Source organism: Plectropomus leopardus, chromosome 3, assembly GCF_008729295.1.
Source record: "Plectropomus leopardus isolate mb chromosome 3, YSFRI_Pleo_2.0, whole genome shotgun sequence".
Taxonomy (NCBI): Eukaryota; Metazoa; Chordata; class Actinopteri; order Perciformes; family Serranidae; genus Plectropomus; species Plectropomus leopardus.
Genome location: NC_056465.1, coordinates 33367254 through 33395106, shown reverse-complemented (window position 1 = coordinate 33395106; position 27853 = coordinate 33367254). Strand labels below are relative to the sequence as shown.

General features: G+C 37.3%; 3 protein-coding genes across 5 annotated transcripts in view; 1 reads left to right on the top strand and 2 right to left on the bottom strand.

The window, feature by feature from the left end:
• shroom2a (shroom family member 2a) overlaps window positions 1-14075 on the bottom strand; it is a 45563-nt gene extending 31488 nt beyond the window's left edge. The window contains exons 1-2 of one of the 2 annotated variants that reach the window (XM_042483646.1): window positions 13800-14075; window positions 10511-10724 (exon numbers count right to left, since the gene is read on the bottom strand). In XM_042483646.1, the coding sequence (XP_042339580.1) occupies window positions 10511-10717 (207 nt within the window). In that variant the 5' untranslated portion in view covers window positions 10718-10724; window positions 13800-14075. Of the gene's footprint in view, window positions 1-9088; window positions 9132-10510; window positions 10725-13799 lie in introns of those variants that run through there. The other variant, XM_042483647.1, reaches the window with a different exon arrangement.
• Window positions 14076-16400: 2325 nt separating this feature from the next.
• On the top strand, window positions 16401-21918 carry LOC121941253 (synapse-associated protein 1-like). Its single transcript, XM_042484010.1, has 9 exons — window positions 16401-16724; window positions 17541-17659; window positions 17744-17810; window positions 17889-17962; window positions 18063-18202; window positions 18332-18483; window positions 19954-20012; window positions 20117-20261; window positions 20340-21918. The coding sequence occupies exons 1-9, from the start codon at window positions 16526-16528 to the stop codon at window positions 20465-20467; spliced, it is 1083 nt and encodes a 360-aa protein (XP_042339944.1). The 5' UTR covers window positions 16401-16525; the 3' UTR covers window positions 20468-21918.
• Window positions 21919-23745: 1827 nt separating this feature from the next.
• Window positions 23746-27853, bottom strand: part of LOC121940961 (AP-1 complex subunit sigma-2) — a 28224-nt gene continuing 24116 nt past the window's right edge. The window contains exons 5-6 of one of the 2 annotated variants that reach the window (XM_042483639.1): window positions 27105-27113; window positions 23746-25551 (exon numbers count right to left, since the gene is read on the bottom strand). In XM_042483639.1, coding sequence (XP_042339573.1) covers window positions 25504-25551; window positions 27105-27113 — 57 coding nt within the window. In that variant the 3' untranslated portion in view covers window positions 23746-25503. The remainder of the gene's footprint in view (window positions 25552-27104; window positions 27114-27853) is intronic. The other variant, XM_042483640.1, reaches the window with a different exon arrangement.

Below are 27853 nucleotides of genomic sequence, written 5' to 3'. Positions count from 1 at the left end.
AAACATACTATTTTCTAGCCGCTAACAGCACTTTTTGACCCAAACAGCTGACCGGCGGCACATGAGAAATGTAGTGCCAAAAGAAAAGGCTGTGTGACGGTGAGGTAAAGTGGTGAAAATACTCTAAATACAGCGTCCACTTAGACTGATACTGATTTTTTAGGCAGGTCTTTTTTAAAGTGGATAAAACACATTTTGATATTAACCCCTGTGGGATACGCCTGTTTCTTTCTACAAACCAGGAGCACGCTGACTGCCAGCTACTGTATGCAACACACTGACTATAAGTGTCTCATACAGCACCACCTCTAAAGTCCCGAACTATTCCTTTAACCGTTTATTTTGCTTGGTCTAAAAGTTTGCAATCACTTGCAGCCCTTGCCCCTCTCATCCATCAATCTGATCAGTTTTGAACAGATCAACAGATTAATTATCCACCATGCAAATCACAAACTGCTGCTGAGGAAAAAAAGAAATTACGGAGAGCTCCGTCTGTGCTGCGTTCACAGACTTGCAAAAATGTCTGAATTTACAGAGGGGACACAGAATGGTACAAAAGGACACATGCATTTAGAAGAAAACAAAAAAGAAAGTTTGCTGTATCCCCCAGTTTTCTGTTTAAATTAATGACAGGAAAATGACGTGTGCAATCTTTGGTTAAAAGGATTACATCAGTTTTTTTTGTGCCAAATCCAAAAACAAGTGAAAATACCTGAAAATATTTTTATCTCTGATTTATGGTTGATAACGCTGTGGTTAAGGTCTGGTTTGGTTTAGGCACAGGGAGCACTTGGTCAAGTTAAGGGAAAACGTAATAGTCAGTCAGTCATTTTCTGTAACCGCTTGTCCTCGCAAGGGTCGCGGGGGGGCTGGAGCCAATCCCAGCAGTCATCGGGCGTAAGGCGGGGTCACCCTGGACAGTTTTCCAGACCATTGCAGGGCCAACACATAGAGACAGACAACCATACACGCACACAGTCACACCTAAGGGCAATTTAGAGTCACCAATCAACCTGAGCTGCATGTCTTTGGACTGTGGGAGGAAGCTGGAGACCCCGGAGAGAACCCACGCGGACACGGGGAGAACATGCAAACTCCGCACAGAAGGGCCCCCGCCCGGACCAAACCCTGGTCCAACCGGGATTTGAACCAAGGACCCTCTTGCTGTGAGGCAACAGTGCTAACCACAAAGCCACCGTGCCGCCCGAAAATGTAATAGTTTTAAATTAAAATAAACATGAAATCTTGCTGGATTTTTGCAAATCTGGGGTTTCCAACTACATACAAGCCACAAACAGTGCTCTGCCTTTCTGTTTGAACTCCTTAGATAGGAGGATGACTTCTCTGCTGCGGACATCAGAGGAAACTAGATTACATCAAACTGTCAACATTAAGCTCTGCTACTGGAATGAAGATGCTGCCGTGATGTGACAGCAATAGATAAAGGATTGTTCCTTTAATGCACATTGTGTTAAATATTTGCATACATCAGAAAAGTCAGTGGTGCAAAGAGAATATACAGTTTATAACTGGGTGCCAAAAGACTCCTTATGTCCAAGAGGCTCCCACCACAGTGTTGAGAAAGAGATTAAGTAACCTCAAGCGACCTGACCTTGGTGCTACTTACTGCTTCTCAGTGCTTTAAAACCTCTGATAAGAAACCCCCAATGTTTACTGTGAGGTTTTAAAGCCTATTGTGGGGCAGATTCTGCTAATGTGACCTTAAACCGAAACTTTTGTGCTTCGTTTTAAAGCTCGTAATATTTGGAAAACGTTTTTGTCAGTGCGGGAAACCATTTATGAAAGAAAAACCTGCTGTATATTGAAATTGTGTGGTTCTCAATTGGTGCAGCCACGGGGTCCAGATTTCTCCTTAGTCATAAGTTCAAGGGCTACACATTAGCCAAATTAAGAGATATTTATTGCAATGTTATTGCAATTACAGTGTGGTCCATTCAGAATGGACCTGCAAACCCAGTATAGTTAACAACACACCATCATAAACATAAAAGGGAAAGTTCACCCTCTAAATCAATCATACATATTTTTCTGCTTACATGTAGTGCTATTTATTAGTTTGTTTTGGTGTGAGATGACGAGTGTTGGAGGTATTGGCCGATGATGATGAGCGGGTCAGGGTTTTTTTAAAAAAACTCAGCCCAACTTGGCCCATTATTTGAGCCAATTCAACCTGCCTGACCCATAAAAATAGCATTAATCAATGACTCAAACGGCGAACCTGAAAACCAGAGCTGTACGTTTCTGGTGATGATGACCTTTAAAAAGTACAAATGAAGCAAAGACAGCAAGTACTCACCCATCTTTAAAGTGAATACATCTGCCTTTGATCTCAAGCGCACAGCTGATAACATACGTGGTTTGTTTATATGAGCGCACAGCTGAAGGTAGGCTTACAGTGGTTTGTTTACATGATGTTACAGAAGAGCTTATTTAACAGATTCAGTGTGGACAGAGAGGCACTTACTTGCTGGCAGATGTGGTGTTAGATCTTTATATTTGTATAAGGACTAATTTTTACTGGACATTATGACTGGAGTAATTTAAATATGCCTGACTTCAACAGAATCCTGTGATTTTCCAGTACAAGAATGGAAAGCAATGTAGATCCAGGTCTCAGAGGGTTAATTAAGATTAAAAACTATTTCTAGCAATGATAAATTCCATTTTTAAAGCAGTTTAGTTATAAAAACCAAGTGCAACACAACTACAACGAAAAATGCTTACAGGATATGAGAAATGCACCAGCCAGTATTCTCTTGTTGATGCTGTTAATATATTTTACAGGGTAACGGTGACAGAAGAAACACACTGTTTAGCAAAGTTAACAGCAGCAGGCCCGTGTCTAAAGACATGGATCAAAGGCTATAAAAATACTTCAAAAAGCTGCTGTCCAAGCCAGTGGCATGATGTAAAAACAAACTGTATTGTATTTGTTTGAGGGCAGACACCTGGAATAACACATCTGTCAAAGGGAAGTACAGTTAACTCGACAAAGTTCACTGCAGTCAGCAACTGCTAGTGTCTGTACATCCCATCAGACCTACTGCATGTAAGATATTAAACTGACAGAACCGCAGCTACGGCGCAGGTCTCTGAGGTGTTAAGGTCAGAGCTGTCCTCACGCTGACGCAGAAGGTCTGATACGAGAGGCGCAAGACGGCACGGCTCAGCGTGGAAAGAAAAGCAGCGAGAACTGGTGTGGCAGCTGGCACATTAACACACAAAAGCCGAGCTCTGCAGCTGATTATCAGTTCTCCACTCAACCTGTGAGAGGGGGGCCGTATGACTCAACCGCATAAGTATGTGTACATTTACAGACCATTACGTCTTATATGGCCTTCATCCTCAGCTCAGAAAACCAGAGCCAAGATAACTTGAACCAAAGCCCCTTTTCATTTTTCTATAATACCAGTGTTAAGGCAGGGTTAAGGCAGGGCAGGCTGAGGGGTTTTATGAAGGCTGGCGGGGTTCCTGAGCTGGTCCCGATATGGTAATGTATCTCGAAGACTGACTGATGTGTTTACAGTTGGTTACCATGTTTAAAATGGACACAAAACACCCCAGTTTTACTGTGGCACACAAGAACCAAACGCACATCACGTTCAGGTCGACTGTTGTCTTTCACAGGGGTAAATTAGCGGTCATGGGTTATGCAACATAGAAATAGAGTCTTTGAGGTGATATCTTTTTCCTGACCCGATTGTGGCGCTCAAAATAGGTCACAAATATGAAGTAAAAAGTGCATTTGTTGGGGACTATTTTCAGTTGTGGATGAATGCTTTAATCTGAAAATGCTGTAGTATTTGACACAGGACAGTTTATGTTGGACTGATTTAAAGGAACAGTTTAGCCCAAAATCAAGAATATATATTTTCCTCTTACCTGCAGTGCTAAGTATCAGTCTACATCGTTTTGGTGTGAGCTGCAGAGTGTTTGAGATATCGGTTGTAGAAATGTCTGCTTTCTCTTCAATTTAATGGACCTAGCACTGGCACTTAGTTTGCGGTCCTCCAAGTGCAAAAGAAAAAAAAAAAAATACTAGTAATAACAATTAAATAAAATTTGAAAATTGAAAAAAAAAATCTTTTTGAAAAAATAGAAAAAAAGTTTGAAAAACTGAAAGAAAAAAATATTTAAAAAACCCCATTTCAACAGCAAGGTCTCTTTCCATAAATATTCACCTGATTTCTCAAGATAATATCTGATGTAGGAACGATTCTTCTTTGTTTTGTATCAGCACACAGAGGGAACAGCTCTTGCTTGTGACAGCACAACGTAAACATTAATAGCGTCCTCCTCGGCTGAACTGAAATGTTTGCTAGCTCATTGGTGCTAGCAAGCTAGCAGTAGATGCACACTTCCTCCTGCACGGTGATATAGCTGCCGGCTGCAGCTCAGTAGAAAGAAAATAGTTCCTGATATGGTAACGGGCGTAGTTTGGTTGAAAGAAAATAGTTCCAACATAAAACTGCACACAACAAGGTCTGTAGATTATCTTGAGTAACCGCGTCATAATTTCTCAAAAAAGACATTGTTGTTAAATTTTTCCAATATATAATTATTTCTTATTTATTTTTTTGGCGCTTTGAGCTCCACAAGCAGAGTGCCCTCTAGTACAGTTATACTGGACAGACGTCAGACATCTCCAACACTCGGCAACTCACACCAAAGTACACTTGATTGATTACTAGCACTACAGGTATGAGGAAAAATAAAAAAATAAGCATTTTTGAACAAATATAGAGCTCTATGGCACAGAGGAAAAAGAAATATAACTGCAAACAACACTAGTTAATATGATGCATTCATTGTTGGTTTTGGACTTTTCATGGAATTTGTTGCCACTAAGAAAATATAGAATATCAAACTTACATTTAAAGCCTCTTGGTGATGTTAAAATATTATATTTTATCAGTTTTCAGGTTTTAAAATACTCGGAGATGGACAAAGTTTGCAAACTTCAGAACATTTGGGAACGTTTGGTATCAAGCTGTTGTACAATATCTTGCCTAAAACAAGTTTGATTACATAAAGACAGTAGCTCAGACTAAGCAGATAGGAATGAACTTTTGCTCCAAAGATCAGATCAACACAAGCTCAAGAGAACAAAGGAGAGAATATTAACTAAAATGATTAATGCAGCCAAGAAAAGACTTGCATTAATCACATTTATCCAGGCCAATCAAGGTCAGTCCAAAAAAGTGACGACAAAACAGTACTAACTGTTTTCTACCAGTTGTTGTGCATACGGTACACAAAAACAAATTCTGTATTTTAAGGTCAACAACTTGCCAGGAATCTGTGTGATAGCTTCAAACTACACATTAGTCTGGCTTTCATCCAAAACAATACAGCTCCACAATAATACATTATTTTAACAGTGTAAATAAAAACAACAGTGTCGAGTAGTAGCAGAAAAAGGACAAATAAAGGAGCCGTTTACACAACGTCAAGGCAGGAGGTTCATAGTGTGTTTCCAAACATTTCTCACTAAAGCAGCCCAATCATTGTGAGCCATACTGCGTCCTTTGTTTACCATCTTCCTCCAGGCCATAATCAGCCAAACTCCAGCCATCCTGGATGCCTGAATATCCTCAAAAATAGCCTCATGTCTCTGCGGGACATGAGGGGAAGGATGTGGTGGTGAGGAGGGTAAGGAATGTGTCTTTTCTGCTGACAGATGTCCTGTGCAGCGAGCTGACGGGGCACTGAACCGAGACCTCCTGTGTGGTTTTAGGCAATGCCTGCACACATCATTACATTACGACGTTTACTGCTGTTTGACAAGATGTCAGCAACCACAGAAACAAACTCACTCATATTTGACCTTTGCTCAACTTTTTTTAATAGTTATTAGTTTAACCTGTCAGTAAGCAGAGCTGTTTTAATCATCTTTGCCTTTTGATTCACTAAATCAAGCAATAACCATGTTAGCCTGAGCATGTTTGTAACCATAACAACCCTTAAACTGTTTTTATGCTTGCATGAGGTGGTATTTCAGGTGATTCAAAAAAAGCCATTTTCGTAAAACTGTAATGTAAACACTTTTTGGGCTTTTATAGGTCACATGATGTAGGAGCTGGCTACCTCATGATAAACTAAAAACCTTCATATCTTTTTAGTCTGGCTTTTATGATGTGTCTTACTATTTTATAGTTTTCTGTTTTTATTTAATCTATTTTTTAAGATCAATTTTTTAAAGGATCCATTTATTTCTTATTTCATCTGTTTTTCTTGTTTTTGTTTCTTCAATCAAACCGTTTTGCACTTTGACTTGCATTTGATTTGTTTCAGAGATGCTATATAAATAAAATTTTAATGATTGATTGACTGATGATGCAGTTACAAGAGGTGTTATTCCATCGCATAACTCTTCAAAAGTTGAGCGGACAATCGGGAAGTTTTGAATCTTCAATTCCTCTGTGAAATTGTGGACGGTCAGCTCCCAGAAATCCCTCATACGTGGCTGCTCCCACGTATAAGGGGCTCGCCTTTCCATTACCGCTCGCATAACACACGTGCGTCGCCTTCGATCTGGAATACTGACGTCTTGTGCGGTGGCTGCAATAGAAATAAACCTGCTGATGTTTCCATCACCGTGCTTCTTGGAATGATATTGCGAGAGTAAAAGTCGCATAACATCACTCAATGGAAATGCAGTCATCTCGCCACTGTGTTTTAGCGACATTTTGAAAATATCGCTTAAATTTTGTGCAAATCTGGAATGGAAACCTGCCTTGTGAGACACTGAAAAACGAACAGTCATACACACGACAGTGTGCCTCTGTTTCTTAAATTTCAAACAGTTACTATTATAAAAGTGTACAAAAATGCTAGAGTATTAAGGTTAGGCTGAGGGATATTTACAGTATTATGTTACACACTGACTCAGTCGATCTTCTCTGCCTACATAATAATAATTCTATATTCCTTCCTACCACCAAAAACCTGACTTCCAAAAATAGAAAACTATGTGATTCTTTTTTTCTCCTTTGAGCCATAATTCACTATGAATCATCTTTGCTCCAGAAGTTGAGCAATCCTAAAACGGTCAAATTGAGCCCACAATGTTGTCACACAAAGGATCATCTAATTGGTAAAACCTGTTTACCTGCAGGAGATTTATCCCAGCATGTAGGAACAGAGACATTTTTGCACTATGACTGGCACTGATGCTTAAAGAGCCATCAACATTTTCTTCCATATAAAACGTGATCCTGGCACAGGAAATGTATGCATGAGGTACGTGCCCAGCTGTGTCGTGTAAAACAGGATTATATAAGTTTATCGAGACTAAGGACTTTAAGTCCGTGAAGACCTTCAGTATAACCTGAGCTATGAGAGGAATGTTAAGAATTTTAATTAGATCCAGGATCATTTTTTTCTTTAAACCAATACTCGAAACCTCTCATCAAACTGTGGGCCCTTTTTATTATTATTTCAGCAACTGGAGAGAATGGACATACAGTGAGAGAACAGCCAATAAAAATAATACATTTAATCTCTCTTCAACACTGTGTTTCTCAGGTTTTTACATAAAACCTGCCAAAACCAGAGAACTCAATGTTCAGTACTCACTAAAACAGAGAGACATAAAAAATAATAATACGATGTAATACAGGAAAAAACATCAATGCCAAGTAGGGATTTCACATAAAATGATGTACCAAGTTTTTACTGTGGTATCAAATTCTAGCATCTTGGAATTTCATTTCATTTCAGGTATTTGTATCAACTACTTAATTTCTGGTATCGTCATGTCTAATGCCAAATGGACACTTATGATTGCTAAAGAGGTGTGTAATTAGACAAAGTGAAATGGACTGTGGCTGAAGTGTACGTAGCTGTAGGAAACCTAACACTGCTGTTGTATAATGTTGTGGAACTGATTTAAACATTTTGAAGAAGTGTTTTCTTAAATTTTTTTCAACAAGAAACTGTGAAATACAAAATGGTCATATTTTCTTTAACCTTGAAGGACCAGATTTGATCTGCAGCCCTACCTGAGGTTGCAACAGTGTACCAGTTTCCAGATATACTGTGGTGTGAATATCAACAGTTATCACACTGTGCAAATTTACTTATCCACAGTATTTCTTTTTAAAATGGATGAAAAATGTCACTAGGGAGACTTTTTACACATAATTTCATTTAACAAATGACTTCATGTTTCAATAATAAAGCATTTGTTTATCCAAAAAATCCTTATTTTTTTTATTCCTTTAATAGTCATTGTAACTGATGATAGAAATAATTCTGTAATACCATAATACTGCAATACTTTCTGAGATGGTTATTGTACCATCAAACTTTCATAATGCAACCCTTGTCCTACCTGTTCAGGCAGGACAGAACTGCACTCACAGAGAGCAGGATATAGAGCACATATGGGTACAAGAACAGCCAGAAACATGAACTGAAATCTCCACAAACACTGGGCAGATAAAAAATAAACTGCATCAGGTAGTACATACAGCCTAACATGCATACTTTGTCTTTCGTATGTCCACATATTTTTGTCAGAGTTAGACAAATGTTGGAAAGGGCTCAAACATTTCTTGAAGTATTTAGCAGATAAGGTTGTTATTTTGTGAGGGAAATAGTTGGTTTGTTTTTTCTAGATAACAAAAATAACTCAATGAATCTTTGTAAATCAATGGCTATACTCTGAGAGCCACTCCGAAAGAGCACAAATCACTAATCCTCACTTAATTTATCCCATCGTGCCATTCCAGCGGGCTTCAGGCTGTCACAGATAATTCACCACATTTAGAAAATCAAACAAAGCTCCTACATTCCTCCCCTGCTCCTGGTACCCTCCGAACTGAAATTCAACGTAGCAAAAAAAAAAAAGAAAGCAAAGGTCCAGGTGGGATCTAATAACACACACCGTGGCTGAAGTGACAGCAAACTCAAATCTGACAAACATGCGTTAAGTCCACTCCATGACCAATTTACTTTATGAGATTATGGAGGGAAGTCTTTGAGTGCCAGGCAGGAAAACAATTAAAAAATATCTTCTGTGATTATAAAGGTGAAAAGTTTAGAGTTCTCAAAAAGTTCTCACCATCAGGTGCAAACAGGTCCAGTTTCGTTGGTCCTTGGATGCGGCGTTCAGTGACAAAACATTAACAATGAAATGCAGTCAATGTCAAACTGCAGACTGCTGTCCAACTGGGCAACGGTTCACGCCACGCAATTCACCAATGTGACCTCGCCATTTAATCTACAGCTTAAAGACTTAAAATGGTCAGAATTCTTGTCATTTGAATTACTTGCTGGTAAAACCGACGGTAATGGGGCGAAGGCGGTCCTAAATGTGTCACTCTAAGCCCGTGTGGTGCCTGACATCCTGAGTTTCGGCCATCCAAGTTGGACTTTAGACCTCTTCTGGGTCGATACAGAAACAACGGATGAAAATCAAGCAGGGACGCAGCTCCTGACAAACAGGTGCTGGTATTTTACCGTGCCAAATTAACTAGCAAGGCCTTCTGTAGTAAATGATTACACAGCCAACAGAGGAGTGAGGTTACAGCGTGATTTCAGAGCTGATTGGGCTGCACCGTGTTTCGGCACTCTCACTGTATGCAAACTGTGGCTCGAATCAGCTGTTTAACAAAGTTATGACATACAAGGATTGCAGGCTACAGTGCATGCTCTGCTGAATGTGTTTCGAAGCACTTTACAAAACATTCAGCCAAAAGACGCCAAATGATCGCAGCTCCGACTGATGAAAGACTGCACAGATCACACTTAAAGGAAGCGGTTAACACTCTTTCCACAGAGGAGCTACATGTCCAAACGTACAGATGGATTTCAAAGGTGAACTGTTGCACTGAAACAAGACTTTACAGCCATGTTAGTGGCCCTCCGAGGCTGTATTTAGGCACAGCGGTGCTTAGAGCTACATGCTACCGTCAACACGCTAATACGCTCACAGGGACGTTTCTACGACGCTGATGTTTAAAGAATTTTCCTTGAAAACAACAGAAAGACTCATACAAACGTAATCTCTCTCAATCATCACTCATGACCCACTAAAGGTGGGCAGATTTCGGGGGTTGTTTTGGGGATTGTTGTGCCTGAAATTGCCTACCAGTGGCAATGTTTACTTCAATGCTCGTTTTGGTTGTTTCTGTAAAACTTCACCTTAGTGAGTTTGTAACTCGCCGAAAGTCCATTTGGTTTTTCAGAACTTTATACAGAAGTTAGCTTCTTCTTTTCTTATTTTGTGTCTATGGGTGGAAAGCTGCGAATTATTTTATGTCAGTAGGGTCATCATAAATTCTACACTCTTGATTGATGTTGAAATTTTTAATTGGAACTGGCAATTACAAGAAAATGATGGGATTTTGATCAGCCCTCAAAAGTCAGTAAAAGGGCATTTCTGCCAACAGCTTAAGTTCTTCCCTCCAAACAGCAAACTTGCACACTACACCTCAACTCTCAGCTGCATTTGAGATAAAACGAGTCTTTTGGTAGTATCTACCTTGGTGATGAGCAGAGGTTCTCGATGCTCCAGCCCCCCTCTGAGCGTAAATCCCCACGGTGCTCCTCCTGACAGATATACATCCACCAGCTTCCAGCCCTCGCCATCTCTGCTCCTCTGATCCAGATCTGCTGATTTCTGCCTCACATGCCAGCGGCTCTCTGCTTCTGTGTAATGTGCATCATGTTTGTACCCCTCAGCATCCATGGCAGTGCTGTAAAGTAAAAGAAACCAAAAAGACAGCGTGAAAACATGTGAAGACACAAAATTATAACAAGCATTTAATGTAAAACATGTTCTATGTACTAAAAAAAGCTCAATCTTTTCATAAAATACTGTCAGGAACATAATCTGTTAACACGTTCTGTTAAAGTTGTTTGCTGACGACACTGCTGGAAATATCTTTGAAGGCAGCCTTGCAAGAGCAGATATCTACATCTACAGATCTGTACTGGTGCTAAAAAAAACACAAACAAACAAACAAACAAACAAATGACCACCATCTTGGCATTGCTACAGTTGTTGATTTTCAGTTCCAGATATGATCAAGATTTTACTGATCACTTTCACGGCTCATCACGGTCTGGCCACATGTTACACCGCTGATCTCTTAAGCCTTCCTGAACCTGAGCGTGACCTGAAAACACTCCCGACTGCTCTACAATCTACGCTAAAGCTCACAGAGCATTTGTCAGGGCCTGGAGAGGCTGCCTGGAAGATAAGGAAATGTTGGTCAGGTCATCATCCTAAATAAGAATTGGTTCTCAACTGACTTATTTGATGAGATAACAATAAAATAATCAAATAAATATATAATGACAAAAAATGCTAAACTGTAAATATGTTCTGTGAATCCCTTTGTCTTAATACATTGGGTGTTTTCGTTAAAGGTGACCTTGTTTTGGTTATTTTTTGAATTTGTACGCATTTGCTTCATTTCCCTGCACAGGTTTCCCCACACCTTCTTAAAAATCAAACTAAACGGCTTTCCAAGGCCAAATTCCCTCAAATTCAAAAGCCAAACACTGCATACTTTGAGCTCAAGGTCAATTACTGTTATAACACTGAGAATTTTTCTAAGGAGAGGTAGCCACTTTACAGAAGCTCATGGACAACAATAAAGAAAATGAAGGTGGTTTGTGCCGTTTTACAGTGATCACAGACAATATAGTAAGAACTTTAATCTCTATTACTGCACATTTTTAAAAAATTCAATCACTTTCAATAACCAATGTCTATTTATGTCTTTTTTAAAGACATTTAAGGTCATAATATTTTTCACTTAAAATCACTAACTTTCAGGGGTTTAAAGGAACTGCGGGAACCCCGCCTCCATTTTTTCTTTTTACGAAGCACTTTGCAATGTTTGTTTAGGGCAAATTGTAAGTGGTAGGGGAAAAATAGATACAGCATGATATTGCGATATTTTGCATGGCAATAGTTTATTGACAAATGAATACATAACAATGTTGCCATTATATATATTGTTAATGGTGCAAATACAAATTAGATTTTTGATAACAAACTGGAATGATCCAAATCATTGTCTTTATTCAGTTTTCTTGATACTTTTATTTCACTAGCTAAAACAGATGTAGACAAAGTTTTCCTTTGTGGACATAGTTTGCAGTGAAAAATGTGATAAATTGTTGCAATATATGATACTGCTATACTCAGAATATTGCAAAAACATTTAAAATAACAATTATAATGTATCATGACCTAAATATCGTGATAATAACGTCTTGTGGGGCTTCCAGTGATTACAGCCCCTACAAACTGTTTGTTATAATTAGTCAATATTACATTAGATAACAGATTGCTGTATCATATTCAGTCTGTTTGATGCATGACATAAGAGTTATATATTATTATAGGAAACATAATTAAACCCAAAGGACATTAAACTTCAAATTCTTAACAAATATGTTACAAACACAAATGTGTTGCTGTCAAAATAAATTTCAGCTTTTACAGAACTTATTGTATTAATGCAATCAAAACAAAAGTTTTAATTTTAACAAACTCTTTCTCAAAAACACTGATTTGGTTGCCAAATTGATGAACTTATTAGTAGCCTTTTGTTTTCCACATTGTCTAAGATTTAACTGACAATAGTGTTTGTAATTCCCAGAGGTTTTAGGACAAAAGTAAAGTGATTCGAGCATGTTTACGCAGATATTAAAACATGACGGCACCATTAAATTAAACAAAACCTGATATACAAACTCTGACAGGAATAGGGGTCACTATCGGGCACTACAACAATATCACTAAATTTAGCTTTATTTTGCCAGTAATCTGATGTAGGATGTAGGGTAACAAATTGTATGCACTTTCCTTAATCAATTAATCTGTAAAATGAACAATTGATTAATCAATGAATCATTATTTGAAAAAAAACCCCTTAAAATCTTGCTTATTTCAGACATTACCATATGCATTGTATGTGTTTTAACCTCAAAGTTCACAGCAACAGATTGCGTATATTTTAACAGCATTTCATAGCCTATCGATTAATCGATTAAATTTTACGTTTGATTAAATTCTTAACCGATTATCAATCATTTCTTTGTTATCATCCCTAGTATGATGTCATTTTATTGGGATACTAGTAACATCTGAATAAGAAATAATATCAAAGCATAGCTCTCCGCTAAACATGATACTTTAAAAATATCCTTTACAGCATTTATCAAACTCTGTTTCACCTCAAATGCGTCTCATTTTAATAATTTAGCATTATTTCTGAGGTTTTTGATAACTTTATTTATCTATATAAAGCCCAAGGCCATTTTGGTTTAGATTAATTAATAATACAAGGTTATATTTAAAATGTAGCATTTCCATATATTTCTGAACTCTGGTTATAATGACTGGACTGTTTTACAATAAAAATACAAATGTGAGGAGACACAATATGGATGTGTGGATGTTACATCGCGTTAAAACTTCGCTTGTTATGAAAGCTGCTGTCTCTTCAGATAGAAAACGCATCATTGTGTCAGTAAAGCTGAGTAAACACCTGTTGTCATACTCCAGACAGGCTGACTTAAAACTTAAGGCTCTTATGTGAGAATTAAACACTAACAATGTCGAGCAGCACAATGGAAACCATCTCCGCCTGAACCGCAAACAAACCGGGCTCACGTTAACAGACGTGCTCGTTTTTAAACAGGTAACGAGTCTGAAACAAACACTTCACATTCAATTAACTATTAGCCTCCGCGAATTAATAAGTTTGCGCGGAAAAACGTTAGAAAACACGCGTTTGAGCGGCTGACCTTACCTGGGAACTCAACTTGTGGATAAACCGGTGAACACGAAAGCGTCGTCGGGTTGGCACGCAGCTATATCCCGGTTTACGTTACACATACTTCATCTTTTTCCCGGACGTTTACTCTCCGGAGAAATCACTTTTATTTGTGTGATTCGGTAGTTGCGGTGAAGGTTTTTTTCGGGGTGTAAAAGCAGAAAGTTTCCGCCGGTTTTAGCCGCTGTGGATGAGTCCGCGTCCTACTTCATGATAACAAACAGGAGCCCGACACACTGACACACTCAGGAGTTTAAATGAGCTAAGCTAACCGGGAGCTAACCGAGCTGCTCCCGCAGGACAGACGCAGCACGGAGGCGACATCTACCGACACACGGGCCGAAGCGAAGGGTTTCACTGCAGAAATACAGAAGAAAGTCTGTGCACATGCAAAATAATGCGATTTTTTTTAGCGCTCCCAGTGTACTGAGTGTAAACTTTTGGCTAAAATTAGAGCAATAAATTACTCCCAAACTTCCCCGCACCACAATAAATAATAATTACTGACTTTATTTTGGTCAACTTCTACCAGAACATATTAAAAAATAAAAGTGATTAGAGCTGATATTCAAACATGACCATTAAATTAAATCAAACCTGATTACAGCCCCTACAAATTGTGTTTGTTATAAATAGTCAATATTACATATGATAATAAATTCGAGGGAAGATCCCATGTTTCTTTTATTTCATTCTGATTCATCAAGAAAGTAAAAGTTAATGTCTCTATTTATGCCACAGACTGGTAATATCTATCCAAACATGAATAACTACTCTTTTTTTTATTTTATTTTTTTTATACTTTATTGTGTCAATACAGTATACAACATTCCTGCAATACCCATCCTGTTTAAATATCTTGACACAATATTTCATTTTAGTTATCTTTCACCCACGTGATATGGTCAAGTATAACCTTTCCTAACTTAAAATACATATACACAAATACCCCCAAAATAGCCAAAATAAAATCACAATTAGTATGTATCGTGACTTAAATATTGTGATAATAACGTCTTGTGGGGCTTCCAGTGATTACAGCCCCTACAAATTGTGTTTGTTATAATAAGTCAATATTACATTAGACAACAGATTGCTGTATCATATTCAGTCTGTCTGATGCATGACATAAGAGTTATATATTATTACAGGAAACGCTCATTAAACCCAAAGCACATTAAACTTCAAATTCTTAACAAATATGTTACAAACACAAATGTGTTGTTGTCAAAATAAATTTCAGCTTTTACAGAACTTATTGTATTAATGCAATCAAAACAAAAGTTTTAATTTTAACAAACTCTTTCTCAAAAACACTGATTTGGTTGCCAAATTGATGAACTTATTAGTAGCCTTTTGTTTTCCACATTGTCTAATAGGGGTCACTATATCACTAAATTTATCTTTATTTTGCCAGAAATCTGATGTAGGATGTAGGGTATAAATTGTAGGCACTTTCCACAACTTCTACCAGAACATAACATAAAAAAAAAATCATTATGAATATTATTAAAATATGTAATGATTTCGTAGGCCATGTTAAATGCTCTGATTAATTTTATTTTATTTTTTGTTTTGTTTGTTTTGTAGTTTCTTGCTTTAAAAAAGCAAATAAAACACTACTACTACTTTTTTTTTTAAGGAAACTTACAGGAGCAATGTATTGTGAGCATTAACCGATAATTTATCTAATATTCATATTTTAAACTGTGGAATGCTCATCTTGTACACATGTACATTTAAAACTGTACTTTTCTGTTTTTATCTGTTTTTATTTTTTTTTTTTTTTTTTATATATATCCTTTATTTAACCAGGTAAAAGACATATTGGGATTTAAAATCTCTTTTTTCCCAAGAGTGACCTGGCTGAATGTAAAAAATATTTAAACTGTACAATACTCTCAATTCTTATCTAATATGCTGTTGTATTTATATTAAGCACACTTGTGATATGATGCAAATATTTGTAGGCCTGCATACTGCATATATTTATATTTCTTATACACCAAATATCTTTCTTATATTTTAATTTATTTGTGTATATTGTTTTATAGATTGCAGCATAATGCTATTTTTGTCTTGTTTTTTTAAACCACTATTTTTTTCCCTCCTGATTTGTCTATACCTATACAGTATAGGAACAACTGTAACATCTCCCAATTTCCCCCTCAGGATCAATAAGGTATTCTGCAAATAAAAATGGTAAAGATACACATTTGACGACTATGTACTTATATAAGCTAAATATTAAAGGTAAAGACAGGCTGGCTAGCACCAGTTAGCTTATTTTCGTGTCAGTCCTGTTTGTTGTTGTTTGTTTCTGTGCTGTTTGTTGTTGTTTGTTTTTGTCTGATACAAACGTCACAGTGATGCACAAACAAAGAACTGTCTTAACTTTAAACTGTTAAACTTATAAACGTATTTTAACCCGCGAGATGAGACTTTAAAATAACTTTTTTGGCGTGTGACACAAAGCTAACCGCAGCACCACGCATTTAGCGTACGTTTCCATAGCAACCCGTAGGGCTGTACGGGGTACGCAACAGGGTCAAAGTTAAGCGAATCGCGGAAGTGGTTGGATACAGAAACGTCACCAGAAACTTAAGTTTCCAAGCAGCGAAAAATTGACATAAAACGCAGTAATTGGCCATCAGAGCATGGTGAAGAACTTATTTAAAGTGTATTGACGAACTGTTTCAAGTATGTTTAAGAACTTGGGAACCTGGTTTGGACTAGAAAACGGAAACGGTCCCGTTAAACAAGAAGGGGAGTCTAATGTTGATGTTGAAGAAAACGAGACTCAGGACGTAAACAAAGCCACAGCTGAGCAAAGTGATCAAAACAGAGATATTAAAGAAGATCAGCCGCCTCAAATTCTGCAGAAAGCCAAAGGATTCAGTGGTAAGTTTGATAAAGTTAATAAAGAAGTAAACTTTGTAGTCCTGGGTCAGTCCTGTTATGTAGCAACATTTTTGTTTCCGTGAATTAGCCTACTTCCAAACATTTTCTCTAAATATGCCACAAATTTACAACAAATCGCTTAAATTTTAGTCCGCAGAAAGGTTTTCACGCAAACACAAATTATGCACATTTATTGATTTTTTAAAAAAACTTTTCGTTCATCTTCTATTAGAATTGTGAGCCATAAAATTAATTTTAGAAATAAAAATAAATGATTTAATTATTTTATAGGTCATGTTAACCTCTCTGTTTAGTTTTATTTTAATTTTTGGTTTTATGTATTATGAAACTTAAAGGAGCAATGTATTGTGTGCATTAACTTTCAGTCATGTTTTTGTTAATCTGTTTGTCACACTTTAAATGTTACACCCTGTTAGGATAAATATTTAAGGTTAGTTCAAATAAATAAATAAATAAATAAACTGATACAGTCACAACAGTTTCTATTCATGTGTAAAAGGTTGGGAAGATAAATCTGGTTCACTCACAGATTTTGTTGTTGTTTTTTTTACAGTTTAACATGTTACAATTCTCATAAAATGCAAAATAAATCAATTAAAAAAAACCCCACTTTTTTTAAATTGTATAAGATAGAAGGCCAAATAGGCATATTATATAATGTTGCTGCATAACAGGAAGGACCAAACTTTGCAGTATCAGTAGTTGTAATATCAGACTTTTTGAAGGTTTTGAAGTCATGTTGCTGTCGTATAAGGATCCGATCAACCACAGTAAGAATTTTAATACTTTTTGCAGGTTACATTTATAATTTTGCCAGCAGTGCTTCAAAGAAACTGTCCGAGTCCGTTGTCGAAACGGCACAAACCCTAAAGAAAAGTGTGGAGGACGGGAAGATCAATGGAATTATTGATAAGGTAAATAAACTTTGCTGTCCGTCTCAATTTAAATGTGTTCACCTCCTTCTTTGTTCTAAAGATCGATGCGTTTTCTTCCTTTAGACTATTTTGGGTGAATTCCAGAAAGAACAAGAAAGGTTTGTTCAGGAGAAAAGGGCAAAAACATCCGGTAAGTACTGAATAATGTATTTATTTATCATATGTAGGTACATGTGCGGTGACTACAGGCCAGTTTCTCTGTCTGTAGGTGCTGCTGTGCCACCGTGGGTCGGTTACAATGAAGAGGAAACCATCCAGCAGCAGATTTTAGCTCTCTCAGCTGTGAGCATCACTCCTTTACAAAATGTTTCTTTTGTTACAGAAAAATAATTCAATTGTCACTTCAGTTTTTTTTGGGTTTTTTTGCCTCGTTTGTCAACAGGACAAAAGAAATTTTCTGCGAGATCCTCCCGCTGGGGTGCAATTTCACTTTGACTTTGAGCAAATGTATCCTGTCGCCATGGTGATGTTAGAAGAAGACGAGCTCCTTCAGAAGATGCGCTTCCATCTGGTCCCCAAACAGTCAGTGTTTGACACTCTGATGATACTTATTAATGTGCTTTCATCATGTTCAGCTGGTTTTTTATTAAAAACAGAAATTTTATATTACTGCACAGCGGTGACTGCCCGTTACTCTGTCGTTTATTTTAGGGTGAAAGAGGAAGCCTTCTGGAAGAATTACTTTTACAGAGTGTCCTTGATTAAACAGTCAGCTCAGCTCACAGCTTTGGCAGCACAGCAGGCTGCTGAGCGGAGAGACGTGGAGAGAGCTGGCACCACTCCTGACACTGTTCATCAAAAGGGTATCATCCACTTTGTCACGTAGCGCCTGGTTTTAATCTTAAAGCGGAATAATGGCCATTTTCAAAATTCATACATTAACCTGCTTATGGTCTACGACAGTCCAAAAACATTAGTAAACATGAAAAACTCTTTCAAATCCAAAAGCTATAGAGCTAAAACTCAAATTTGTCATGTCATAGAGTATAAAGTCTGCAGCTACTCCAAAGACGATGAACGGTGAAATATGTTTTAGATAAGAGGAGGACGTTCTGAGTATATGGGAACATTTTCTGTTTCAGAACTGAGAAAACTACAACAGAATAAAGATCATTTATGTATGAAATAGAAAAACATTTTGTGGGTCGACAAACTCAGTTTCCCATTCTTCATCTGTGGAGCAGCTCCAGACCTTATCCTCCATTCACACTATGAGCGACACTTCAGCAGCCTACAAGTCATTTTCAGCAGAAGCTGGTGACACGAAGCCACAGACTGATGCCCACACTTGTGACTAGGCCGGTTTCCATTTCAGATTTGTGCAAAAATTAAGCAATATTTTCTGATGTTCTGCGACTTCTCCTCGTGTGATAACACTCAAAGAAGCATGATGGATGTTCAGAACATCAGCAGGTTTGTTTCTGTTGCAGCCACCGCACTAGCCGGTATTATGGGAGCGATAATGGAAAGGCGTGGGAGTGGCCGCGTACGAGGGATTTCTGGGAGCTGATAGTCGATTTCACAGAGGAGTTTTTGATTCTAAGCTTCCGGATGATCTACTCAAGTTTTGAAGAGTCATGAGATGCAATAACACCTTTTGTAGCGCCTGCTGGATCATGTCCGAGGAAACTGACTGTCTTTGTTGTACATCATGTGATCTATAAAAGCCAAATAAGGGTTTCCTTTGCAGTTTTGCGAAATATGGCTTTTTCGAATTGCCTGAAATACCACTTCATGTGAGCGTAAAAACATTTTTGCGATAAATGGGAGTTTTTTGTAATTTTTCCATTAGGCGTGTTTTAAATTCTCAATTTGAGGGTTAATGGACACCGGTATATATGCTGACAGGCGTGAGCTTTTTTTAAGTTCTCCAGTGACGCCTCAACCAATCACAAGTTTCTGTTTTTAGCCGCGGTACTGTGTTACTGAGTTTAGTTAGCTGATGCTATGTGGAGGTGAAATGTGATGTTAAAATGGAGCTCAGACACTGAAGGAAAGCATAAATATTTGACCAAATTCAAACTTCAGAAGTTAAATAGCAGACACACACACACAAGCTCACGATGAAGGAACTAACTTTAATGAGCGTTTGAGCCACTTTTCAATGGCAACTGTGAACGCTGAACAACATGAGACAACATCTGGTTTTTGGCTTCGACAGAGAGTAGCTCATGTTCACTAATATTTACTGATACTGTCCTAGGCCAAGCAAATAACACGAATCATTAATGTAGGTGTTCCCCTTCAAATTCAAAACCTTTTATTTTTTGCAGATGTAGTAAAACGGAAAACTCCGCCTGCCGCCTGCAGCAGCAAACCAAAGTCGAGGGAGGTACGCCGCCTGTTTTCAAAGCTTAAGAAAACGAGTTTAAAGCCGTGATTGAACTAAGATGAGCGCAGTTTCAGTGTGACCTCCTTCTGTTCCTGTTATGAAAGGAAGAAGAGGAGATCTCCACCAGCTCGCCGGTGCCTGAATTCGTGAGCGACGCTTTTGACTCGTGCAAGATAAACGAGGACGACCTGCGCAAAGAAATGGAACAGCTGGTTCTGGACAAGAGGGAGCGTCCAAGCACACAGCAGGGTGAGTTTTTTTCCTTTTATCTGGGTTTTCATTTTGTTTATGGGAGTTCAGAGAGTGACTCAACATTGTGTTTTTCAGAGGAGACTCCCGACTGGGAGAGAGAGCTGCAGGAGGAGCTGCAGGAGTACGACGTCTTGGCCGATAATGAGAACCGTGATGACAACTGGGACAGGGAGATTGAAGAGATGCTAAAAGAGGACAGTTAGAGCACTTAGGCAAACTTCTCCAGCCCTAACTGCGTGAAGGACACCTTTAAGGTCAGAAACAGCTCATGATTACAGATTTAATGCTCCCAGAGGTGCGATTCATCGCAAGGTGGGCCTCTGAGAAATCTCAAGACACAGAAATACCTTCAAACATCATTTCAGTGTACCATTCCTGTGGCCTTAAATAAATAAATATTTAGTGTTGTCTCCTACAGTTTAAAGAGGAGATATTGTCCCACATCTCAAGTTCAAAATGTGATACTCAGTTACGACTCCACAGAGCTTTTGATGAACTTTTGAAGAGCGCTGGCTTATAGTGAATGCATAAGTACTCAGCAATATCTCGAGCACAGCAATATCTACCTAAAGTTTGCCCTCGGTAGTTAACATTAGCCACCATGAGCTACTAAAGCTGGACTGTAGCAGTAAAACCAGTGAGAGTATCAAAATGAGCCAGAGTGTGTTTCATGTCTGTAAAACTGTCCATTTGTAAAATGAATTCAGCTGTTCATTAATAAGAGGAAGAATAGAGTTCCAGAAGTTAACATCGCACCGCTTCCTTCGTTAAAAAGCCGATGGGATTTTTCCATCTGATTTTGGCATAAATAAGCTTTGTGGCTGACAAAAGTTTATGATACTTACACGTTTTGCTCAGCAAGATCATTTTCACAAATCAACACCACTTCTATCATTTTTTAAGCCTAAATACAGTCACCAGAAGCTTAATGTAAATGAACTATATCACAGTCACGTGACCTGGAGCATCCCCACAGGTTTGGCGTGATGACGTTGCCTTTTTTGAGACACATAAAAGCTTCAAAGTTCACAAGTGGACTATTTACTGGCGGATTTTATGATGCATAAAATGTGAGAATCTCCTAAGCCACAGACCTTAATCAGGCTTAAAAAATCAATTGACTTTGAGGACTCAATTTTGCGACACTGTCCTTTGTCAAAGATGCTTTTTAACATTTCTAAAACTGTTAAAATACGGATAAAGTCAGGTGATATTTCCTTTTAGTACTAGAGGATTTCATGTGAGCAGTAAAGGGTGATTTTTATTCTATGACTGAGCCAACTCTTTTTGTAAATGAAATGATTCTGTGACGGTTCCTAATATGCCTGTTTGAAATACCTTCAAGTCTGTTAACAGTGCATTATGATGTTAACTGTTATACACAGTCATACCGTAAAGATCTGTGTATTCTCTCAAAATAACGAAGTAGGTGACTGAACGTGTTTATTATTTGTTATCAGATGCATTGTCCCCTGAGGCACACATTTACTGTCGATGCTGATATGTTCTTTGGTGAGATATGTCAGTCTACACTTTGTGTTTACAACAGAAGTTATTCAACCAAAAAAAACAAACATTGTTTTTTTATGTCTGTATTTACTGTATATGCAAACCTCAGTGACGTGTTACATTTTCATTAAACCTCATCATTTGTTACGACTTAAAATGTGTTGACTTTTTCTTACATGTGATCCTGCTATGTTTGCACACAGGTTGTTTTCTGCATTAGAAATATAAAACCAGTGCATATCTTTTCAAAAGTCTGCCTCTAAAGCAAGTTAAGCTTATTGTCTCACGTCTTGTTCAATGTGTAGAAAAAGTTTGAGCCACATTTACTTTTTTACTCAGAATAACTGAACAGTTCACTCCTTTTAGGCAGCGAGTGACGAGTGGAGGCTGAATCAAAGGAAACGAGCTGTTTGTGACGGTACAGCTGGAGAATTGTATCTTTATTGCTGAACTTGACAGGAAAACACGACCTTCCTCCTTTTATCACTCCCAGACACTCTTGACATTAAACTACACACAATGTATCCTCTGCAAGTAAACACAAGTCCAGTAATGTAATACACTCATGCTGCAACTACTGTACTCACCAACACACAGCAGAGAAGCCACAGATTCAACCAGTCACACTGAGGAGAGTAAACACAATAAATTATACATGATTTTTTTTTTAGTTATATAAAAGTGATAAGAGGAAGGTTTTTCAATATTTCAACATGTCTGTGATATATAGAGAAGTTGCAAAATGCAAAACTAAAAAGAAAAAGTGAGACGTTAAAAAAAACAAAAACCTTTTTTAATACAGTTTTGGTTTAAATACCAGCTTTTTAAAATGTACATGCTGTATAACATGAACATAAAATACAGAAAGAATGCAATTTTATATGATATTTGTACAGTCCTGTGTCCAAGGCATTTTATGTGTCTGGGTTTTTCTTTTATTTTTAGTTTTGGCCCATAAAAAAGAGGAAAAAACACATTATATTGTCAATGGTTAATGACACTATTGCTATAATATGCACGGTCGCTTTAGCAGTTATTTCTTTAAGTCACAGTAGTAAATAGGTAGTTTACATGCTGTACAATATGACACGTGACTGTCAGACACCAAAATTCTTTGTTTTTTATATTAAACTTATACTGGTGTGGGGTAGACAGTGAAACGGCTGTAGAACAGCAGACTACGTTGCCAAAAAGCCAAATAGTCTCGACTTTAAATGGTCACACTGGTCAGAGGTCTGTTTGATTAGCACACGTTTGTTACTAAATATCAACACTGTTTAGTACAGAGTGCAAACAAAGAAGGAAACAGTGATTTATGATATGCTCCCTTTTCATCCAACTCCAAAAATGTCTCTCATCTCCTGCATTTTTAAATTAAATCACACTCCACACTCCATAATGCATGTCTGTGATGCATATAATGTGTTAAGTTAAAGCTGCATTTATCAATATTTTATCAGGTGAATTCATGTAATGTGAAAATGGGGGGCTTGGAGTGAGGAGCCTGCAGAGATCCCAATACTTTTAATAGATTTTTAACTCCTAGTTTTGGTTTAACCTTTTGAAACCTGAGCAAACTGGCTTGATTTCTTTAAAAAAAACATAGGAAGACGTGTTCCAAAAGTCAGCAAGAAATTTGTAAATAAAAAAAAAGTATAAGTGAATTAAACAAAAAAAGGCAGACAAGACTTGGAAAAAAGTGCTTTAAAATTCTATAAAAATTCTACAATTTTGAATTGAATAGTTAGGTGGTTAGGCAAAAACAAATAGAAAAAGCTATGTTTCAAATTTTCAAAAAATACCTGATATTATCTGGGTAAGATGAGCGTCATTTTTTAAAAGTTATTTTATCTTATTTTATATATTATCTTATTTTATTTTTTGTAATCATTCATCTTTTCATCTTACTTATTTCTGTATAATTTATTTTTTTATTTAATTTTATTTCTTTTTTAATTACACTACTTTTTTGAAAATCTGTTTTAAATGACACAACTTTGACATCACAGGTCATTCAAAGGGGAGGATTAGACAGAAGGTTTACTTTCTTTCTGTAGTATCAATGCCCACAAAATTTGTAAAACAAAGAGGCACATATGGATAAATGATGTATTAATATACTCTGCACAAAAAAAATTAAAATTTGATCACAAAAAAATAAAATATACCTGTCTACGTGTGGGTTAAGCATCATTGTATGGTTCAGTGAGCTAAAGGACAGGAAACAGTGCCAGTCCAGCAACGCGATCCCCATGAGATGATCATGCTCTGATGGATGTTCAAGTAGGTAATTTATCCATCAATGTTTTCCATAACAGCTTTATGAGGTGACACATTTTTAGGACTGTGTATTCTTCAGCTGTCTTTGGAGTTCATTTGCCCAATTGTGGACAAAAAAACGATTAATGCAGCTTTAACTAATCACCGTGTCTTAATTTTTAGCCCTGACAGCACTGATTAGATATTTTCCATCATTGATAGTTTCATCGCCGATTCAGTGAGATGTTTTCATCACATTTTTTTTAAAAGCACAGTAGTAAACACAAAGAGAAAACAGTGAATTTAGGTCTTGCACACATGATTAAATAAACTCAGTGTATTTACCTGCTACATTGCATCGGCATGCAAATTATAATAAATAAAATTGTGTTTCTTTATTTTAAAATGAATTGACATCCGTAAGCAATTAAGGCATTCAACATTAAAAGGTAACTTCCGTATTTTCCAACCTGGACCCTACTTTCCCATGTTTTTGCATCTAAACAACTAATGTGAACAACAATTTTTGAATTGGGTCAAAATTGAGAGGACTGCCGTCAGCTGTGAAACAGGCTGCAAAGTAACCACTCTGGGTGTGTTTGTAAATCCTCTTTAAGTGCTTTTTTTTGCATGAAACGTTAAACTTTTGTTGCTGTTTGGCCTTTCATTCACACAAGAACAGTATTTTGTGGGCCTGAAAATGCAAACTTTTGAAATCGGCTTCCAGACCAACTGCAAAAATTGTTGATCCTGTTAGTAACCTCGACAAAAAACATGGGTAGAGGATCCAAGTTGAAAAATATCAAACTTACCCTCTAAGTGGTATCCTAGTGGCCTGTAAACTGAGAGAAAACCCGTTATATGACATAAACATTTTCTTTCTTTAAATTAGTTCATGCGGTGGTTTCACTTCAGACTACAGCGGTGCATTCCAGTGTAAATAAAGTGGATATTTATCTCAAATGCCAAATATGTTGTGCTCGAAACTACAGTCAAGTTTACCATAAACACAATGCAGATGAAACATAACTCTTTGGTTCTGTTAATGTAATACTTTTGACTTTCCTTTTTACAATATATGCTATTCTACATATTTAAAAGTAGATCTGAAATAATGAAATATATTTCACAGAGTAAAGCCATCACATCAGCTTTGGTCAAATCGGATTCAAGCATTTCACTCAGTACAGCGTCCTCATGTGGACTGAGAAGCAGCAAAAAATAAAAGCCTAAATTATGCCGCATTTTCCCTTTGAAACAGTTTAACGTCATCACACAGGAAAAAATAAATAACTCAGCAGGAAATGCCCAAACAGTGCTACATTGTCTCAGAAAAAAGGTCAAACAAAGGCAGAGTTGTGTGTGTATGATTGTGAGGTTGAGTGTGCTCGAAGGTGAATTGGGGTTGTTATCGGCTACATACAGCAGCTGGCAGATGAAGCGTGTGTGTGGATGACGGAGAGGAACATGTTTATGTCAGGCCAATTTCCTCCAGCACGCTGCGCGGGGTTTCTGCTTCCTGTGGAGGGACAGAGAGGAACCTCAGCTCCAGTCAAGTGCTCCGTGAGCGACACCCACACACGGATCACAGCCGACTTCAACAACAGCGACAGCGTTACTCAAACGTGTGCACACACACACCCACACACACACACTGAGGACACGTTTTATCTGGTGAAATGTCACCTCTGTCCCAACAGCAGGAGCTGTGGGGGAATATTTCACAGACGTGGTAACCATTCAGCTGTCGGCTCTGCAAACACTGCCTAATCATTCATCCCTCTTATTCTGAATAATTATTTGGAATTTTGACACTGTAATTAATAGTTTAAGTTGCAAAAAAACATATTTTTATGCTGACAGAAATATAAAATAATAGGATTATAGCATAATTTGATGCTGAAATTTGTTATTTTTCAACCAGAATCCTGATTTTCAATGTTTTTTGTTTCTAAGTGACTAATAGGAACAACAGTTTGTGAGTGGGTCAGTACTGAGAGAGAGGGCCGCAGGCTGTAATATTATCAGTTTATATTTATTGTAGATTGTATGTTATCAATTTATGTCCTCTAAACCTAAATGTCCTGCGTAAATATAAAAGGCTCATTTTAAGGTAACAAGAACACAACAATTCTCATTTTCAGGTGAATACACACTAAAGAAAACACACTTATATTATATTTCTGCCACTATATCCTCCTAAATCTGACACACTGGACCTTTAAATGTCTATTATCATAATAATGTAAAAAAACCAAACAGGCTGATAGTTAATCAGTGCAAAGAGAAAATGTTTCTTTAACATGTGCATTAATTCTACTCATAACACTTACCCTGACAGCATGATTTTTTTTAAAATAGGTAGTAATCATGGTCTATAAATAATTTAAAATATTTCAAAAGTATTTCAGGCTTGTAACTAAAAAACGAATCAAAAAACCCATTGACTTTGAGAAAAGGGAACCAGATGTGCTAAAAAGCCAAATCATTTCCAGGTTTTAAGACTTATTACTGGCAATTGTGTTAAGTGCATTTTCTTCCTTGAAAAACATATGCAAAGCTGATTTTTAAAAAATATTTTAACTCATTAATTGGTTACATCCACGCCTGCAAGCTTGCAGTCTTCTGCTCTGTGTTTGCAGGTGCATTGCTATCTATTTTTTTTACAAAGCAACTAGTACTAATTAATCTATCAATACACCATTTTTGTGGCAAACATTTTGTCTTGTTAAAGCTGGAGAAGCACAGGTGCAAATTTTAACATTAATGATGGTTTCATCCCGTTAAGTCCCAGTGAACCATGTCAGTGAGTGAGCATGCACAATACCAGAACCATGGAACTGGGTCAGCTGAATGGAGTGCAGCCATCATTGACGTTATTAAGACACAATGTCAGCTTTGAAAGTCTTTTGGCCGACATACTTCAACCAATTATTCAATGTATACTTATTATTTCATCCATGCTGTTTGTACGCTAATGTGCCACAAACATATAAAAATGACAACACAGACAGTGAAGAAGAAAAACATCGAGGTTGGCAGCTTTTGGCAGAAATAAAGAGAAGCACTTACTTTGGCATCCTGAAACAACGTTCAGCACAAAGTAAAGAGAGGAGTTGCATCAGAGCAGGAAGACAGAAACTTTATGGTAAAAGCAGAAAAATAACACTTCTACACACTGACTTCTGAAGTGTCATTTCATTTTCAGTGCCAAGTGCTCAGCCCAGACCTTGAAACGAAAACTATGCATTATTCACCTATTATGGACTTTTTACTCTCGGGGTGGATTTAGCTGGAATGATGAATCCCTTGTCGCCCATTATGTGGGCTAAACATCTTCATCTGCAAAGCAAATGGTGCCTGACACCGTTGAGTGGAGACGTTATCGGGTTTGTTTAGGAAAAAACAGTCACAATAAAAGCAAAATAACTCAACTTCAGCCTTAACTTCAGATGTGCCACATGTAGAGATAAACCGCACGGACCAATCAGTTATATTAAAGACAGACACCAGTGTGCTTAATTGACAAAAAATCATTAACAATTTATTCATTATCTGCTATATACAGTGATAAAATATCATCATCATGAAATGTTTTTCAAAACGGTCTGTATTTCTAAGGACACATATAAAACATTTTAAGTGCTTAGTCAGTGTGCATTTATGAAAGATAAAGAATTTGTAAGGCAAATTATTTTAAAGGTGTTTAAAGGTCCATTGTGTAAGATTTTTGGGGATTCAGTAGCATCTAGGGGTGAAGATCGCAAATTTCAACCAGCTGAAATGTCTTCATGTTAGGACCCCTTCAGTTTTCATTGTTT